At 36.4% G+C, this 14,048-nt stretch overlaps 9 protein-coding genes across 9 annotated transcripts; 6 read left to right on the top strand and 3 right to left on the bottom strand. All coding sequences in view use genetic code 12, as the record gives it.

The window, feature by feature from the left end:
• Positions 1–539: 539 nt before the first annotated feature.
• Positions 540–794, top strand: BOL2 (Bol2p; the record flags this gene model as incomplete). Its single annotated transcript, XM_064995248.1, has 1 exon — positions 540–794. One exon carries the CDS (start codon positions 540–542, stop codon positions 792–794), a length of 255 nt encoding a protein of 84 aa, XP_064851320.1.
• An 881-nt stretch (positions 795–1,675) lies between these two features.
• Positions 1,676–3,595, top strand: MDM34 (ERMES complex subunit MDM34; the record flags this gene model as incomplete). Its single annotated transcript, XM_064995249.1, has 1 exon — positions 1,676–3,595. The coding sequence occupies one exon, from the start codon at positions 1,676–1,678 to the stop codon at positions 3,593–3,595; it is 1,920 nt and encodes a 639-aa protein (XP_064851321.1).
• Positions 3,596–4,627: 1,032 nt separating this feature from the next.
• CST9 (SUMO ligase CST9) lies at positions 4,628–5,856 on the top strand (the record flags this gene model as incomplete). The annotated part of the gene is made up of 2 exons (XM_064995250.1): positions 4,628–4,830; positions 4,911–5,856. The coding sequence occupies 2 exons, from the start codon at positions 4,628–4,630 to the stop codon at positions 5,854–5,856; spliced, it is 1,149 nt and encodes a 382-aa protein (XP_064851322.1).
• A 630-nt stretch (positions 5,857–6,486) lies between these two features.
• Positions 6,487–6,669, bottom strand: COX9 (cytochrome c oxidase subunit VIIa; the record flags this gene model as incomplete). The annotated part of the gene is made up of 1 exon (XM_064995251.1): positions 6,487–6,669. The coding sequence occupies one exon, from the start codon at positions 6,667–6,669 to the stop codon at positions 6,487–6,489; it is 183 nt and encodes a 60-aa protein (XP_064851323.1).
• Positions 6,670–7,019: 350 nt separating this feature from the next.
• COX8 (cytochrome c oxidase subunit VIII) lies at positions 7,020–7,262 on the top strand (the record flags this gene model as incomplete). Its single annotated transcript, XM_064995252.1, has 1 exon — positions 7,020–7,262. One exon carries the CDS (start codon positions 7,020–7,022, stop codon positions 7,260–7,262), a length of 243 nt encoding a protein of 80 aa, XP_064851324.1.
• A 519-nt stretch (positions 7,263–7,781) lies between these two features.
• On the bottom strand, positions 7,782–10,832 carry PUS7 (pseudouridine synthase PUS7; the record flags this gene model as incomplete). The annotated part of the gene is made up of 1 exon (XM_064995253.1): positions 7,782–10,832. The coding sequence occupies one exon, from the start codon at positions 10,830–10,832 to the stop codon at positions 7,782–7,784; it is 3,051 nt and encodes a 1,016-aa protein (XP_064851325.1).
• A 247-nt stretch (positions 10,833–11,079) lies between these two features.
• DASC09_016510 (uncharacterized protein) lies at positions 11,080–11,829 on the top strand (the record flags this gene model as incomplete). Its single annotated transcript, XM_064995254.1, has 1 exon — positions 11,080–11,829. One exon carries the CDS (start codon positions 11,080–11,082, stop codon positions 11,827–11,829), a length of 750 nt encoding a protein of 249 aa, XP_064851326.1.
• A 319-nt stretch (positions 11,830–12,148) lies between these two features.
• On the top strand, positions 12,149–12,805 carry DASC09_016520 (NuoB/complex I 20 kDa subunit family protein; the record flags this gene model as incomplete). The annotated part of the gene is made up of 1 exon (XM_064995255.1): positions 12,149–12,805. The coding sequence occupies one exon, from the start codon at positions 12,149–12,151 to the stop codon at positions 12,803–12,805; it is 657 nt and encodes a 218-aa protein (XP_064851327.1).
• Positions 12,806–13,506: 701 nt separating this feature from the next.
• RPS12 (40S ribosomal protein eS12 RPS12) lies at positions 13,507–13,938 on the bottom strand (the record flags this gene model as incomplete). Its single annotated transcript, XM_064995256.1, has 1 exon — positions 13,507–13,938. One exon carries the CDS (start codon positions 13,936–13,938, stop codon positions 13,507–13,509), a length of 432 nt encoding a protein of 143 aa, XP_064851328.1.
• Positions 13,939–14,048: the final 110 nt, after the last annotated feature.

A 14,048-nucleotide genomic window follows, 5' to 3' on the forward strand; every position in this document is an offset into this window, starting at 1 on the left:
TCCTGAATGTAAATTCTGAGTTCTCAAACATATTGTAGATCCATAATAATCGTATTAATAGTTTTTGATTGCACTGTTACGCTTGGAACATTTGGTGCAGATACCAAATAAATTCGAAAACCCTTGATTGCCGTAATAGAAACCGTGGCATTGACAAAAAAAAACTTCCAGAACCCTTGAAAAGTCTCTCGCAAAATAAGACACTACCGCACCAATAAATCCTGTTGTCTCAGTTGCTACTGGACGTGGACATCTGATTGGCTCAAATGGCACGACTTTATCTATTTGATCTTAGTTGAAAAATCCAAAACTTTGGTGCAAAATCCCCCAACACCTTCAGCCGGGTTATCCAGGTATATCGTTTACACGCAATTTTTTTTGTCGAGCTTAGTAAGATTATTGAGAAATGTCAAATCAAATCAATGATTAGCAGTTCAGGAACCTTAACCTTAAGAAAGTCCGGAAAATAAAGAATTTATAACTTCTTCCAAACACACACATATACCACTCTAGATTCCTAAATATACACATTTACAAAAATGGTTTCTGCAGAAGAGCTTAAAGATATTATCATTGAAAAATTGAAAGCACAGGAAGCTCAGGTCCATGATATCAGTGGTGGCTGTGGCCAGTCCTTTTCTGTTCTTATTGTCTCTGATGTATTCGTCAAAAAGAATAAGTTGGCAAGACATAGAATCGTCAATACTGAATTGAAGGATATCATATCATCAATCCATGCTTTCACTCAAAAGACGTACACTGTGGAAGAGTGGGCCAAAGAACATTCTAACTAAGTTTTTTGATACAATGGAGGAGAGCGTCGGTTAATTCCATGACTTCTGACGATAATAATTATATGCGGATGGTTGCAAATCCATGGATCCTTAAACTGACCTACAGCATCATCTACCATTTTATTGTTTACGCTGCCTATGCTTTCTGATTAGCTTGGATAATTTCCTGGAAATTGGCAGTCATTTTTTTTTCAAAAAAAAATAAGTTGATTTCACTACTGTTCCTGATTGATCTCCAATTATTATTTCCCATTTTCTTCAGTTACTTTCCCCTATATTATAGCCATTTTTCCTTATTCCGTTATTACATGCCCCTTATATAGAACCTCTGATATCAAACACACCAATTCTAATAAGAATCATTCTCCTCTTTGTTTCTCTTTCGTTCCCCCTTTTCGCTGTGTCATAAGTCCGCAGGATGACAGTCACTCGCATTTTCTTATGCTTACAGCTTCAGATCCTGAAGTAGTCCTCTTTAGTGATAATATTCAAATACACAAGCCTCATTCCAACCACAACCATAATATCTACTTTCTAGGAAAATAGGCTATCGATGGTTGGTAGAAAAAACAGGAAAAAGAAAAGAGACACTTTATACAGTTAGACAATTTTGAGACATCTGTTATTGAGCACTCCTTCAAGGCAGGGTAATACGTCACACGAACAAAAAAAAAATTGTTACTAATTTTTGATGTTATTCCTTTTGAGCGATTATACTTTTGATGTCACAGTCATCGGCAACTGTCTGAGCAGGCAATAAATTTTTATTTCATATTTCATTTCATATTCCGTTCTATAACACCTATATCAACTGCACCCGCCCGTCAAAGTCATCGCAAATACATACTATTGGTTGCTTTGTTTATTTTCGGTAATTAAAGATGTCGGTTAATATCAACTGGAACTCTCTTGAACAAGAATCCTTGCTCTGTTGGAGCAGGGATCTTTTGAATGATGCTCTCAACTCTGGCAAGAAACCTAGTATATTGGCCTCCGATATTGAGATACAGGACTTACATTTTGGTAATAACGCGCCAATTGTAGAAATCCTCGAAATTGGCGATTTGGATACCGATAAGTTCAGGGGGATCTTTAAAATTAAGTACGCGGGGGATTCATATATTAATTTGGCAACAAAGATCCAGGCCAACCCGATGAACATTTTTCATAATAATCTGTTGGCGAAATACTCGGATTTTATCCTCCCTGAATTGGGAATGGTGAATCAGAAGTTTGAAATCCCTATCAATTTAAAGCTATCAAAAATAATGTTATCAGGTATAATTATTATTGTGTTTAATAAATCAAAAGGTTTGACTTTGGTGTTCAAAAACGATCCTCTTGAGAATATCGACGTCTCTTCAACTTTTGATGCAATTCCTGCGGTTAGAAAATTCCTCCAAATTCAAATTGAAAACCAGATTAGGGATTTGTTTAGAGAAATTTTACCAAATGTTTTGTACAAAGTTTCTCAACGATGGACCAATAATATACATTCTCAGTTATTAAATGGGGGCTCTAATAAGGTTAACAAGGAGAATGATAAGAAAGTGGTATTATTTAGTGACATTAATCCAGATGGCCCAGATCTATCACCAGGAAATTTACTCAGGTTGTCGACATTAAGCGGTTCTCGACAATCTTTATCGCTTGGAATTCCAAAAATCAAAGATTTCATTCAGCGGTCAACCATTGAGAAATTTATTAACGTGCACAATAGAATCAAAAACCAGAACTCGTTCTTCTTATTCAATAACCACAAATATGCCAACGGGCTTCCAATTGAATTATTCGCAGCAAGTAATGGTGATATGACTCATGACTATTCTTCCATTGAAAAAGCTATTGTTGATGTCAGCAAATACCAACTGATCAATTACAACAATAAAAACCAGACAAACAATAAGCACGTGAAGAAGCCGAGGAGAAGAGTTATTAAGCTCGGTGGTCCTAAGAAAAAGGCTGGAGTGTCATCACAACCAAAGGCAGATGATGATGATGCTTCTAGTGACATTACTGCTGTATCATTCAATAAGACAGGTTTGCGTAGCGACGTGGCGCACACTGATAATGATGAGGGAGATAGTGCTACTCTCGTTGACGATATTGAAGATTTGGATAACCCAGAATGTTCCGCCAATAGTTCAGACTCCTACATCACTGGCCATAAGTTGAGAGAAAAGAGGGCTTTGAGCTCATCATCCGCTAGTGTGGAGTATCTAAGATCTCTCTACGCCGAACAGCAAAAATCACAAAAGGCCAATGAAATCAAGAAAGCTATTGATAACTCTATGAAGAATAATGATGAAAGCAACAAAAACTTCAAACAAGAGGTTAAGAGGCCATATATCATCACTCAAATTTCTACTGATAATTCTAACAAGGATAATATCAGAAGTCCATTGAATGATAAGTCCATGTTGAGCTTATCCTTAGGATTGAATAATAGGGTCATCAATAGATCCGAAGGGAAGAAAGGGATCATTTCTAATGCAGTTAAAAGCAAGAAAGAAGGAGCGCATGCCACAAAAACTCCGGTTAAGCATAAAGATAAAAACAAGCCAGAAACAGTTACTATTAAATTGAAGTTGAATGACAAAATCAGGAATGAGAAAGCCAGGGATAAAAACTCAAGCAACAACTCTGAATATGCCACATCGAAATATTATAAAAAATTATCCAATTTCAATAATATTCCTTCATCCGATGAAGGCTTGGTTGGAAACAGAAAAACTGGAGCAATTGATTTTTTTACTTCTAATCCTGTGCTTTCTGACATTCCACCTCCTTATGCTCCATAGTAGCTGCCTGAATACGACTAATAAAACTATATGGCGATAATGTTTTTTCGTTTTTTTTTTTCTTTCCATGGGTTGAATACCCAGGGCTATTTTCAATGACTTTGCTTTCCTGGATTCTGATTTATTTATTTTTTCTCTTCTTGTTCTGTTGCACATTCAAACAGTATTTGCTAAGTTTGCTTTATTGAATATTCGGATCAAACCATACAGGTGATGGGGGAGTCCACTAGTGTCATCAATTAATTAAACGATGCAATAATTTACAGCTGTAATTCAAGATTAGATGTTCTACTTATTTATTTTTTTGTTATTTTAATTTCTCTTTAAACATGGGTTATTTTGGTTTTATTCTTTGATATTTTACTATTCGCACCACATACGTTAGTGTCAATATACATGAGTTCTTCAACATTTATTATTTTTTTATTCCAAAACCTGAGTCTGCAAAAAACAATCATTCAAAGAATCTGCTGGTATACATACGCGAATTAACAGCTATAAATATCACTATATGCGGTGTTGTAGTAAAGACGCCACCAGAAATCGCCTCTCACATTGTCCCATCTAATAAAACACTAACCGCCGCAATCAACAGCCCAAATCATGAACTTTGGCCAGCCATTTATCCATTGTGGGGTTTGCTTCAAACAATCTTGCAAACAGACCCATTTAAAACGAGGTTCTAATGCAAGCCTTCAAAGAAACGACGAAGGCGACGATGACGATGGTGGTTTTTACATGACGAGTTGTGCTCACGTTTTATGTTATGCTCATACGAATTTATCAAATCAAGGTATTTATAATGACCTTCGAGCGATCACAATAAACTATCGAGTTGTTGTTTTTTTTTTTGTTTTTTTTTTTGGTATTCGTGGTTTCATTTTTGGACAAACTATTAACATACATCTTTTTTTTCTTTCTGAAGCAGGACAGTTTTTTGGGAATCAAATTGATATCAACAACATTAAAATCACTTGTGGTATTTGTCAGACTTCAGGAGTTTCTTTGAAAAAAATCGACGATAATTTACCCATGGAAATTGCAATGTACTTTAACTCATTGCCGCAACAGTTGGAAACAATTTTTGCAATTTCTCAATTCCAATACGTAGGGATGCAAGATATGGTCAACTATCAAAGGAGTTATATACAGAAGTTGCTAGAAAAAGTCGATAAACAGCGTCAATTATTAATTACCGCCAAAGAAGAGATTACTCAAATAGAGAAATACAAGAGGTAAGTGTCATTCTCTTTCTCCGAATAGAGAGTATAAACCAATTCTGTACTCCTTCCTATCATACTAACCTATTCGACAGCAAGATTAAAGATTTAGAAAAAAATAACAGTATTTTACGAGCAAAAGTTCGAAGTTTGGAAAATGGAGACTCTCTTAAAGCCCCACCAACAAGATCTATTCATTTCATGAATAGGCCAATCAATACTGGTAATAGCTCAATAATTGAACATGATTTGAAACAATTAGTCGAACAGCAGAAATATGATAAAACTAATGATACTCCTAACTATAATACCCGGCAGCAGTTTAATGGTGAAGATGGAAATACCTTTATTAGAATGGTCAAAGAAAGCTCGACTAAAAGAGGAATGTTTGCTCGTCAATCCATGTCAACATGGCAACAACAACACCAAAATTTACAGCCCAATGGACTGTTGAGCCAACCAAGAGTTCATAATCAAGTTGCTGAATCAACCAATATTCAGAATAATTCAGGAATTAATTATGGGGTTGTTTCTGGTAATATGGTGCGTAATGGTGGCGATGTCAATAGAAACGGCAGTGGTGAGGGTCTTTTAGCGGTGAACAATACGGTTTTTGGCAATAATGGGTCTTCGAGATTCATTTCCCTTGAATCAGAGGGTCATGAACTGGGAGAAATAAATAATAACAAGATTAGTAATAATTATAAACGCCCAATAATATTTCCAGACCTAGTGAAATTTAGGGCTGATAATAGTGGGAGCGGAGGTGATTTTGAAGTACAAGTTCGAGAATCAAGAAATAGTATGCAACCTTATCAGCTGAAGAATTCTAATGGTACCAATAGTGAAAATAGCGGGACCAGTCCCTTGAGACCATTCAGTAGATCGAGATTGTCTACGAGCAATGGGAAATCTGTCGGTCATATAGCTAGTAGACTAAGCGCCCACATGAAAGTAGGTAAACAAAGAATGTCAACTTACAATGGATCATCATCGAATAATAGAGAGATCGGAAGAGTTCTGAGAAACAATAGAATATAGAATATTGGTTAAGCTGGATATCCATATACTGTTCAAAGTTTCTAATCAATGTGTTATGCTCTTTATCAACACTGTATAATACATGCCATATGCTTATTGAATAACTTTAGTTCCTTTGTATTGTGACCTTTTTGCTAACGTTCACATCATCAAAATTCTATGAAATACAATAAGCTCTCCTTCAACGAATCCACAGAACACAGATCAGAAAATGAATAAATCCTTTATTTATTATGAGTGCATCTTTATGATAGTAATGAGAAGAAAGAAGCTGATGAATTGATAATAATAATAGTGGTGATAAAAAAAAAAGTGAAATAACATAAAACCTTGAAATAAACCAAAAACACATGACAATATGATAATATATGAGATGAGATCACAACTTTGTCTTGACATCAAAATACAACCAAAAGAGCGGTGCACAATGAGTGTCTACCATTATATTACTTCAAAACCCATTTTTGGTATAACCTTTTTAACCATGACAATTGTTGTATCGTTCACTCTTTTTCTCACTCTTTTTTTATTTTTTATTGTTCTTTTGAAATTTCTGGAAGAAACTCCTCTTTTTTTTTTATAATATTTGCTGTAATAGAAGATTAGAAATAAATCCTTGAATCATATCATTTAAGCGTCTTCGGCTTGTTTGGCAGCGGCCAATTGTTGGTAGTAGTCTTCACGCTTGGAAACAACACCCTTGTGGAAAGACCACCAGTACCAACTACCACCAAGGGTACCAAGGGCCAAACCGATGACGAGATCGGTGGCAGCACGTCTCTTAAGGGAACCAGTAATAGGAGCGATTGGCATTGTTGATGTTATTAGTTATTTAGTATTTTTCTTGCTGAAGTCGCTGTAGTACAATAACTCTCTTCTAAAAGCAGTATTGAAGAAAAAAAAATCATCTCACACAATCATCGTCTCTCTGGACATGCAGCCCCGTGCCAATCACAGTGGCGGGATTGGAATATCTCGCGATTTTTTTTGGATTTTTTTTTTTTAGGATTTTTTTTATTTTTTTTCCGCTCTTACTGTTAGCAAAGCACGGGCAACCCCTGGTGATTTTTGTTAGAAAAATTATTGGGTGAATTTACTATTGATTATATACATAATATTCCACTAATAGATCTACCGAAATTTTGACACAACCACCCACAAAAATGTTCGCCAGACAAACCACTGCTGCCGCTAGAAACGTCGTCTCCAAGAGAGCTTTCTCTACCACCACCACCAGAGCCTCTGGTCACTATGCTGAAGGTCCATACTCTAACCTTCCATTCAAGGTCCACAACAGAAAGATCCCATACGCTGCCATCCACTTTGGTTTCTTCGGTTTGGGTTTCGCTCTTCCATTCGTTGCCGTCGGCTGGCAATTATACAAGTCCGGTTCTTTCAACAACTAAGTGTGCTTACTCCATACTTTTTTTTTATTGAAGGGATGCAGTCACTGCTTGCCGAGACTTGGGTACTGTAAGATGTGAAGATGAAGAAGGAACATGAAAAAAAAATAATATAATACTAATAATAATATTCCTATGACATTAGTTCAGGAGAACCCATTGCTTTACAATTCACTACTACTACAATGAACAATAATACAGATTCTTATGAAAGTGTGTTTTGTTTTATTTTTATATCGGCATTTTTTTTTTCTTAGTTATTATCTGATTTCTCGCTGGTTGAATATGGAGGAGTTTGAGAATGTGAAATCAATAAACAAATAGGTTATCACGAAGTTATTTTTTTGGACTCTGTAGGTAGTTCCAGTATCTGAAGGGTTTCATTTACATGTAAGACCTACTCATCTACAAAGAAATAAAAATGGATTAACAAAATGAATTGTGTCAATTACAAAGATATCGAATGCTTGTAATATATATAATGATATTAACTTATCTAAAATAATGAAATTAGAATATTAATCAAGTTCTGACGCTCAAACTTTCCCCACGACGTGTAGTATCGATTTTCATCAATTCTCTCAAAGCCATAGTGGCATAAGTAGAAGTATCCAATTGCATTTTAACAATAACTGCCAATTTAGACTTATTGTTGTCGATTTCAGGTAAAAATCTTTTGGCACCATCAAATTCGTACTTCACTTCATCTTCGACACGTCTTTTGAAAGTTTCCATTTTGAAGTTTTGATACATTTGCAAATCATCGGCAACTAGTTCATCAGTTGGACTATCATAATGTCTAACATGGAACTCCAAGTTTTTCGGCTTATTAAGAACAGTTCTATAAGATCCGGCAAATGAAAATTCACGAATATTTCTTTGCATGTTGAAAGGATCTAATCCATCCTTACTCATCACATCAACATAAACTTGTCTGATATCTGAATTTTCAGGATAAACAACATCAAAACCTGGGGTTGGCAAAACAACATCATAAGCTGAAAATTTTTTAGCCTTAACTTCTTCCTCGGTAATTGGTCTAGCCCTAATGTATTTGGCTTTTCTAATGTCCTCACCCCCTTCCAATTCTTCGTCATCATCTTCAACCTTCTTGGCGACATTATCTTCATCATCGATAACCAAGTCTCCAGCAACAACTTCCAAACCAAATAATTCGTATCTTTTACTGGCAACACAGTTCCAAACATAACTTTGGTAAGCATGACCATACATAATTCTCAAGTTCCTTGGGATCTTCATTAATGCTTGGAAATAGACATTTGACTCAAATTTGCTCGATCCGGTAGATCTATAACTGTCTGCCAAAGTTCTCAAAATAGAGGTTTCAGCAGCACACTTCTTTGGCATCAATTCAAGAGTCCATATTGGGTTTCTGGTACATTCCCATATCTCTCTTGCTTGAACCGAATCTGGTAATACAAATTCTTGGTTAGATAACAATAACTCACATGCATCCTCCCATTTACCAAGAAGAATTTCTTTACCTACCTCATGGGTTGACACCGAAAAAGTACCAAATCTTTGCATCCCAAAGTAGTTAATAAACCCACGCTCCTTCAACCCTTCGAAGTTTTCGGTAATGATCTCCTTGATTGATTTTTGATTATCTTCACCAGCCTTTTCAACATCTCTAATGGTAATCACAAACTCATTCCCCTTAAGGTCACCCAAATTCATACCTTCATCACGATAACTGAAAGTTCCCAATTTTATACCTCTCAAGGTCTTATTCAAACTATTAATTCTGCCGACATCTCCTCCGGTAATACACATTCTTTGAACTGTGACAGCTCTCTTGTCCTTGGTACCAGCATATCTAATCATCTTAGTCCCCATTCTGGTCAATTTACCGATGATGTTGACCGCTTCCATAGTATCCTTATTTTGTTTAAACATAACAAAATGCAAATGCGATCTTTTTGGACCAATGCCAAACACATCCTTTTGTTGATTTCCATTACGGTTTCCTCTGGAATTTCTGTTTGAGATGGCAATTTTCATGGTGTTATCAGAGTTAGTGATGGATTCTAACTTCCCATTGAATGCATTACGAAGCAATTGATGTAATTCAGTTCTCTGTTGCTTGCTTTCAAATTTGTTAGTACTGATCATCATTTTACTGCGGTTGACCACAATATCAATCAAAGCATTAAAGTCAGATTCCCCCAATGCTTCAATGAGCTTAGATTTTTGTTCATCAGTGATTTCGTATTTTGGTTTAGCTTCTTCCTCCGTGGATTTTTCAGTCTTCGATTCCTCAGCGGTTTTGGAGTCTTCGGCAGTTTTAGACTCGTTAACGGCTCCATCATTAGCCTTTGTGTCTTCAGGTTTTGATTCTTTCGCTTCGGCTTCTTTGACTTTGGCATCATGAGAACCATCCTGAGATCTTTTCTCACGCTTCTTATTTTGCCCGGTAACGAACCCTTCATCCAACAAATGAACAACATTCCCATCCATGTCAATTTCATTGACTAAGAAATCCATATATCTCTGTTTCAAGGTCCCAGCAAAAGCTAATTGATTAGGTGACACATAGCTGGTAATTCCAACATCTTCTTCACCTACAGCCTTGCCACGGTATACTTTTTCCTTTTTTGTATAGATAACACTCTTGCCACCTCTTAGCCACACTTTTCTCACCAACGGTTTATATTGAAGAGCAGCCTTGAATGCTTCGTCAATTTCTGCACCAGATTTCTCGCTATCCAAAGTTTCTGGAAATTTCTCTTTCAATTGCTTCAATACAATATCAACATTGTTTCTAGAGCTATCACCTTCTCCATAAACATCAAGAGTTAAAATATCTTCAAAAGATTTATCAGGGAGAGATTCAGGGTTAAGAGATTCAAATCTTTCAATGAAGCCCCACATTATATCCTCAGTTTTAGCACGGCTATCCTTGTCATCGGTTTTGATGGACTGATGTTCCGATGCTCTTTTCACGATTCTATCGAGAGTGAGGTCCCACAAATTAGTATCCTGCAACAAATTAGGTCTGTTTGGCAAAAAGTTCAAAGCAATATAGTGAAATTTATATTCAACTGTAGGATCAGTGCCAAAAAACTCGGCCTTCAAGGAATCCATGTTTTCAAAAAATGAGGCTCTTTCTTTAATCATATGGTTATTTCTATCAACAAACAATACGTTATTTTCATCACGAATGGTTTTAGAAGCATCAGAGACTGACGATAAGAATTTCAAACATTCTTTCTCAAGCTTATGTCTTCCTTCAGGTAAGTCGTCATTTTGCACATGGCCCCAATAAGGATATAATTTTTGCAAAGTCTGGGCAACAGTTGTTTTGCCACACCCAATGGTAGCAATAGGTAAAATTATGTATTTGTCAATAACAACAGATGGTTTAATTGCTTCTTTTTCTTCAATAGCGACTGAAGCTTCAGATGATTTGGACTCGTCAGCAACGTCTAACTTCTCAGGTTCTTGAAGGTCAAGCTTGATCTTCTTACTGGCGGATTTTTCAGCAATTTCTGCCGCATCATTATCATCTGAACGACGCTTCAAAACGGTGGGATCTTCCTTAATTTCCGACATTTTAAAAATAAACTAAAATGTGAGCCGAAGTTCTCTTTTAAATCTTTCAAGAGATGTTGCAGGTGAAGATATTCTATTTTTTTTTTTTTTTTTTTCCTAAGAAATTTTTCAGCAGTCCATCGCATCTTCGATCTTTTGCACCAGTACCAATTCCGCGGATGTTTACACTGACGTCAAAAAAAAAAATAGTTTGATGATCATCTGCTTTCTCTGTATGATGATCCAAGAAGAATAAATAGGTGATAATATGAACAATATCCGTACATCTAAAGTAAAAAAAGAGGAAGGAGTCCAAAGACAGCAGCAACTCCCATTTAAAAAGAGTAGCCCATCACTTGTTCTATTTCCCAAACCCCAGGAATATGACATAGACCTGTTTGAAGTAAAGCTAAAGCGTCCAGCAACTAATTGGGCGGCAGAAAAGATATCAGAGTTTCTTGAGGAGTTGAAGAAAAGCACCCCAAATCAATTCAAGAAGAGCGGCGCTGTCGGGACAAAGAATAGTGATGGTGATATGGCGCTTAGTTTGTCTTGGGTCAGAATGGAGATTGTTATTAGCACAGCCAATAAAGTATTTGGATTCAATGGGTGGAATAGTAGTATTGTGGAGGATAGTAAGGTTGTGAATTCGGAGGTCATTATTGAGGAAGACTTGAAAAAAGAGAATTACATTGAACGGCTTCTAAGGCTTCAGGAAGAAGAAGAACAAGCGAAGCTTCCAAAAGTGAAAAAAGAGAAACCTGAGGAAGAAGAGAAGAAAGTCAATTACTCGTACTCCGTCGAGGTACGAACCACAATTATGTTGTCATTGAAGGATGGAACCTACATTACGAAGGACGGAACAGGCTCGGCAACCAATCCTCAGAAGAATTTGGCGTTCCAACTAGCAAAGAAGCAGGCAGCGACAAATGCTTTGAAACAATGCTTTTGTCTGTTTCCCGAAATGTTGAAGAACCATCAGCAGAGGTGGAAACTCAGACAGTTCAACTGGGGGTAATTAGAAGCGTTTACTTATTTTGTATAGAAAGTTTGACAAGTGTTTTCCAATGTTGTGTAACTTAAGCTAAGAGAATTAATTTCCTTCCCAATGCATTGTACTGTAGCTGTATGCACAGGCATCGTGATACTGGAGGGTCTCAACACCCAGGGCCACACAACCGCACAGAAGCCAATCACCGCCGCCAGAAATATGATTATTTGGGCAATTGAGAAAAAACACCAAAAAAATAATCACAATCTGATATATCTCTTCAATACCACCTTTAGAAAAGTATATCTTTGCTTTCACTAACAGAAATAATTGTAACACGGCAGCAATGAGTTTTGTCATTAAGAATGCTCTTCAAAAGGTCCCTTTGAGATCAACTTCCCTCACCGTCAGAAAGGCCATTTCTCCAGCTGCCTTAATACAATATCGTCAGAACTCATCGTCTCGTGCTGCTCAGTTAACACCACATAAATTGCCAACAAATGATCCTCTTGTCTCCCAAATAGAACCAAGCAATGCCTTGGATTATGTCTTGACATCATTGGATGCCGCCGCTAACTGGGCAAGAAAGTCTTCTTTCTGGCCAGTTACTTTTGGTTTGGCTTGTTGTGCTGTTGAAATGATGCATGTCTCTACTCCAAGATACGATCAAGATAGATTGGGGATTATTTTCAGAGCTTCCCCAAGACAGTCTGATATCATGATTGTCGCAGGTACTTTAACCAACAAGATGGCCCCAGCTTTGAGACAAGTTTACGATCAAATGCCTGAACCAAGATGGGTCATTTCTATGGGTTCTTGTGCCAATGGTGGTGGTTACTATCATTACTCTTATTCTGTTGTCAGAGGTTGTGACAGAATTGTCCCAGTTGATGTTTACGTTCCAGGTTGTCCTCCAACTGCTGAAGCTTTAATGTACGGTGTCTTCCAATTACAAAAGAAAATGATGAAGACCAGAATTACCAGATTATGGTGGAGAAAATAATTGTTTCCCAATTTTTTTTTCTTCCGATTTTCGCTTAATCAAATCCGTGATATCATTATCAACCAACATCAAAACAAATTAATCGGTTGATTGAAGAGATCAGTTGACATATTTTTTTTTTTCAATTTCAAACAAAGATCAACACTTTGACATAGGACCGAAGGTAGTAGGGGTTCGGTGATTGCGAGTTCATAGAGAAATTATGAAGGGGAAAGAAAGCCATTGCATTATTTTATTCAAGTTACCTTTTTTTTTTTTGTTCAATTTATTTTATTTTAACTTCTTATTTTTTTTCTCTTGTTATCATGTATTATTTCATCATCAATATATTCCTAGTTTTACTTTATTTATTGAAGGTCGATCTTTAACTGTGTCAGAAAATCTTCAATCATGTTTTCTGCAGATTAAAATCGTTAGCTCTGACTGTAGTTGTAAATGTTAAGAATAAATGATAAAAATGGATACCTTGTTTTGTAGTATTTAGTAAATAAAAAATAAATACTATTTACGTATGGACAACATAATACATTTGACGTACTAGTCCAGTAACGTAGATTCAATACAGCGTTCTTGCACTGAAAATCATTATCAAATAGAACAAAATACTTGTAAAAGGGAAATGAATGGCTTACAAAATCATAGTTTAAGAAAACATCAAGCATTCATTTAATATGTATATAATATATGATTCAATGATACGCTTATTGTTGAGAGAAGTATTCCAACAAGACGTTTCTTTCTTCGGAGTCAGCACCCCAGTTCTTGACAACGACGACGGAAGCACCAACGACCTTTCTGGCGTTACCTTCTTGGTCCAATTGGCACAAACCAGCCCATTCACCCAATTGCTTAGCATCGGAAACCTTGATCAATGGGATCTTGTTTTCTGGTTCGTTACACAAAGCTTCAACCAACTTGATGATAGCTTGTTCAGTAACAGAGTCACACAAGACACACATTTGAACGTCACCCTTAGCCAAAGCCTTGGTAGATTCTCTCAAACCTCTGGCCAAACCATCGTGGATCAAAGAGGTTCTCAAGACAGCCTTCAAAGCGTCTTCAATGGTGATGGATCCAGAAGTTTCTTCAACAGCAACTTCTTCAACAATTTCAACTTGTTCAGTGTCAGACATTTTTAATTATTTATAGACTTCTTCGTCAGATATTTTCCGCTCAGTACTATAAACAGGAACTTAGCGAAGGAAAGAGATTTCTTGAATATCGTTATTGAAACTTTTTTCAA

Source organism: Saccharomycopsis crataegensis (assembly GCF_037102585.1).
Source record: "Saccharomycopsis crataegensis DNA, jcf7180000000073, whole genome shotgun sequence".
Taxonomy (NCBI): Eukaryota; Fungi; Ascomycota; class Saccharomycetes; order Ascoideales; family Saccharomycopsidaceae; genus Saccharomycopsis; species Saccharomycopsis crataegensis.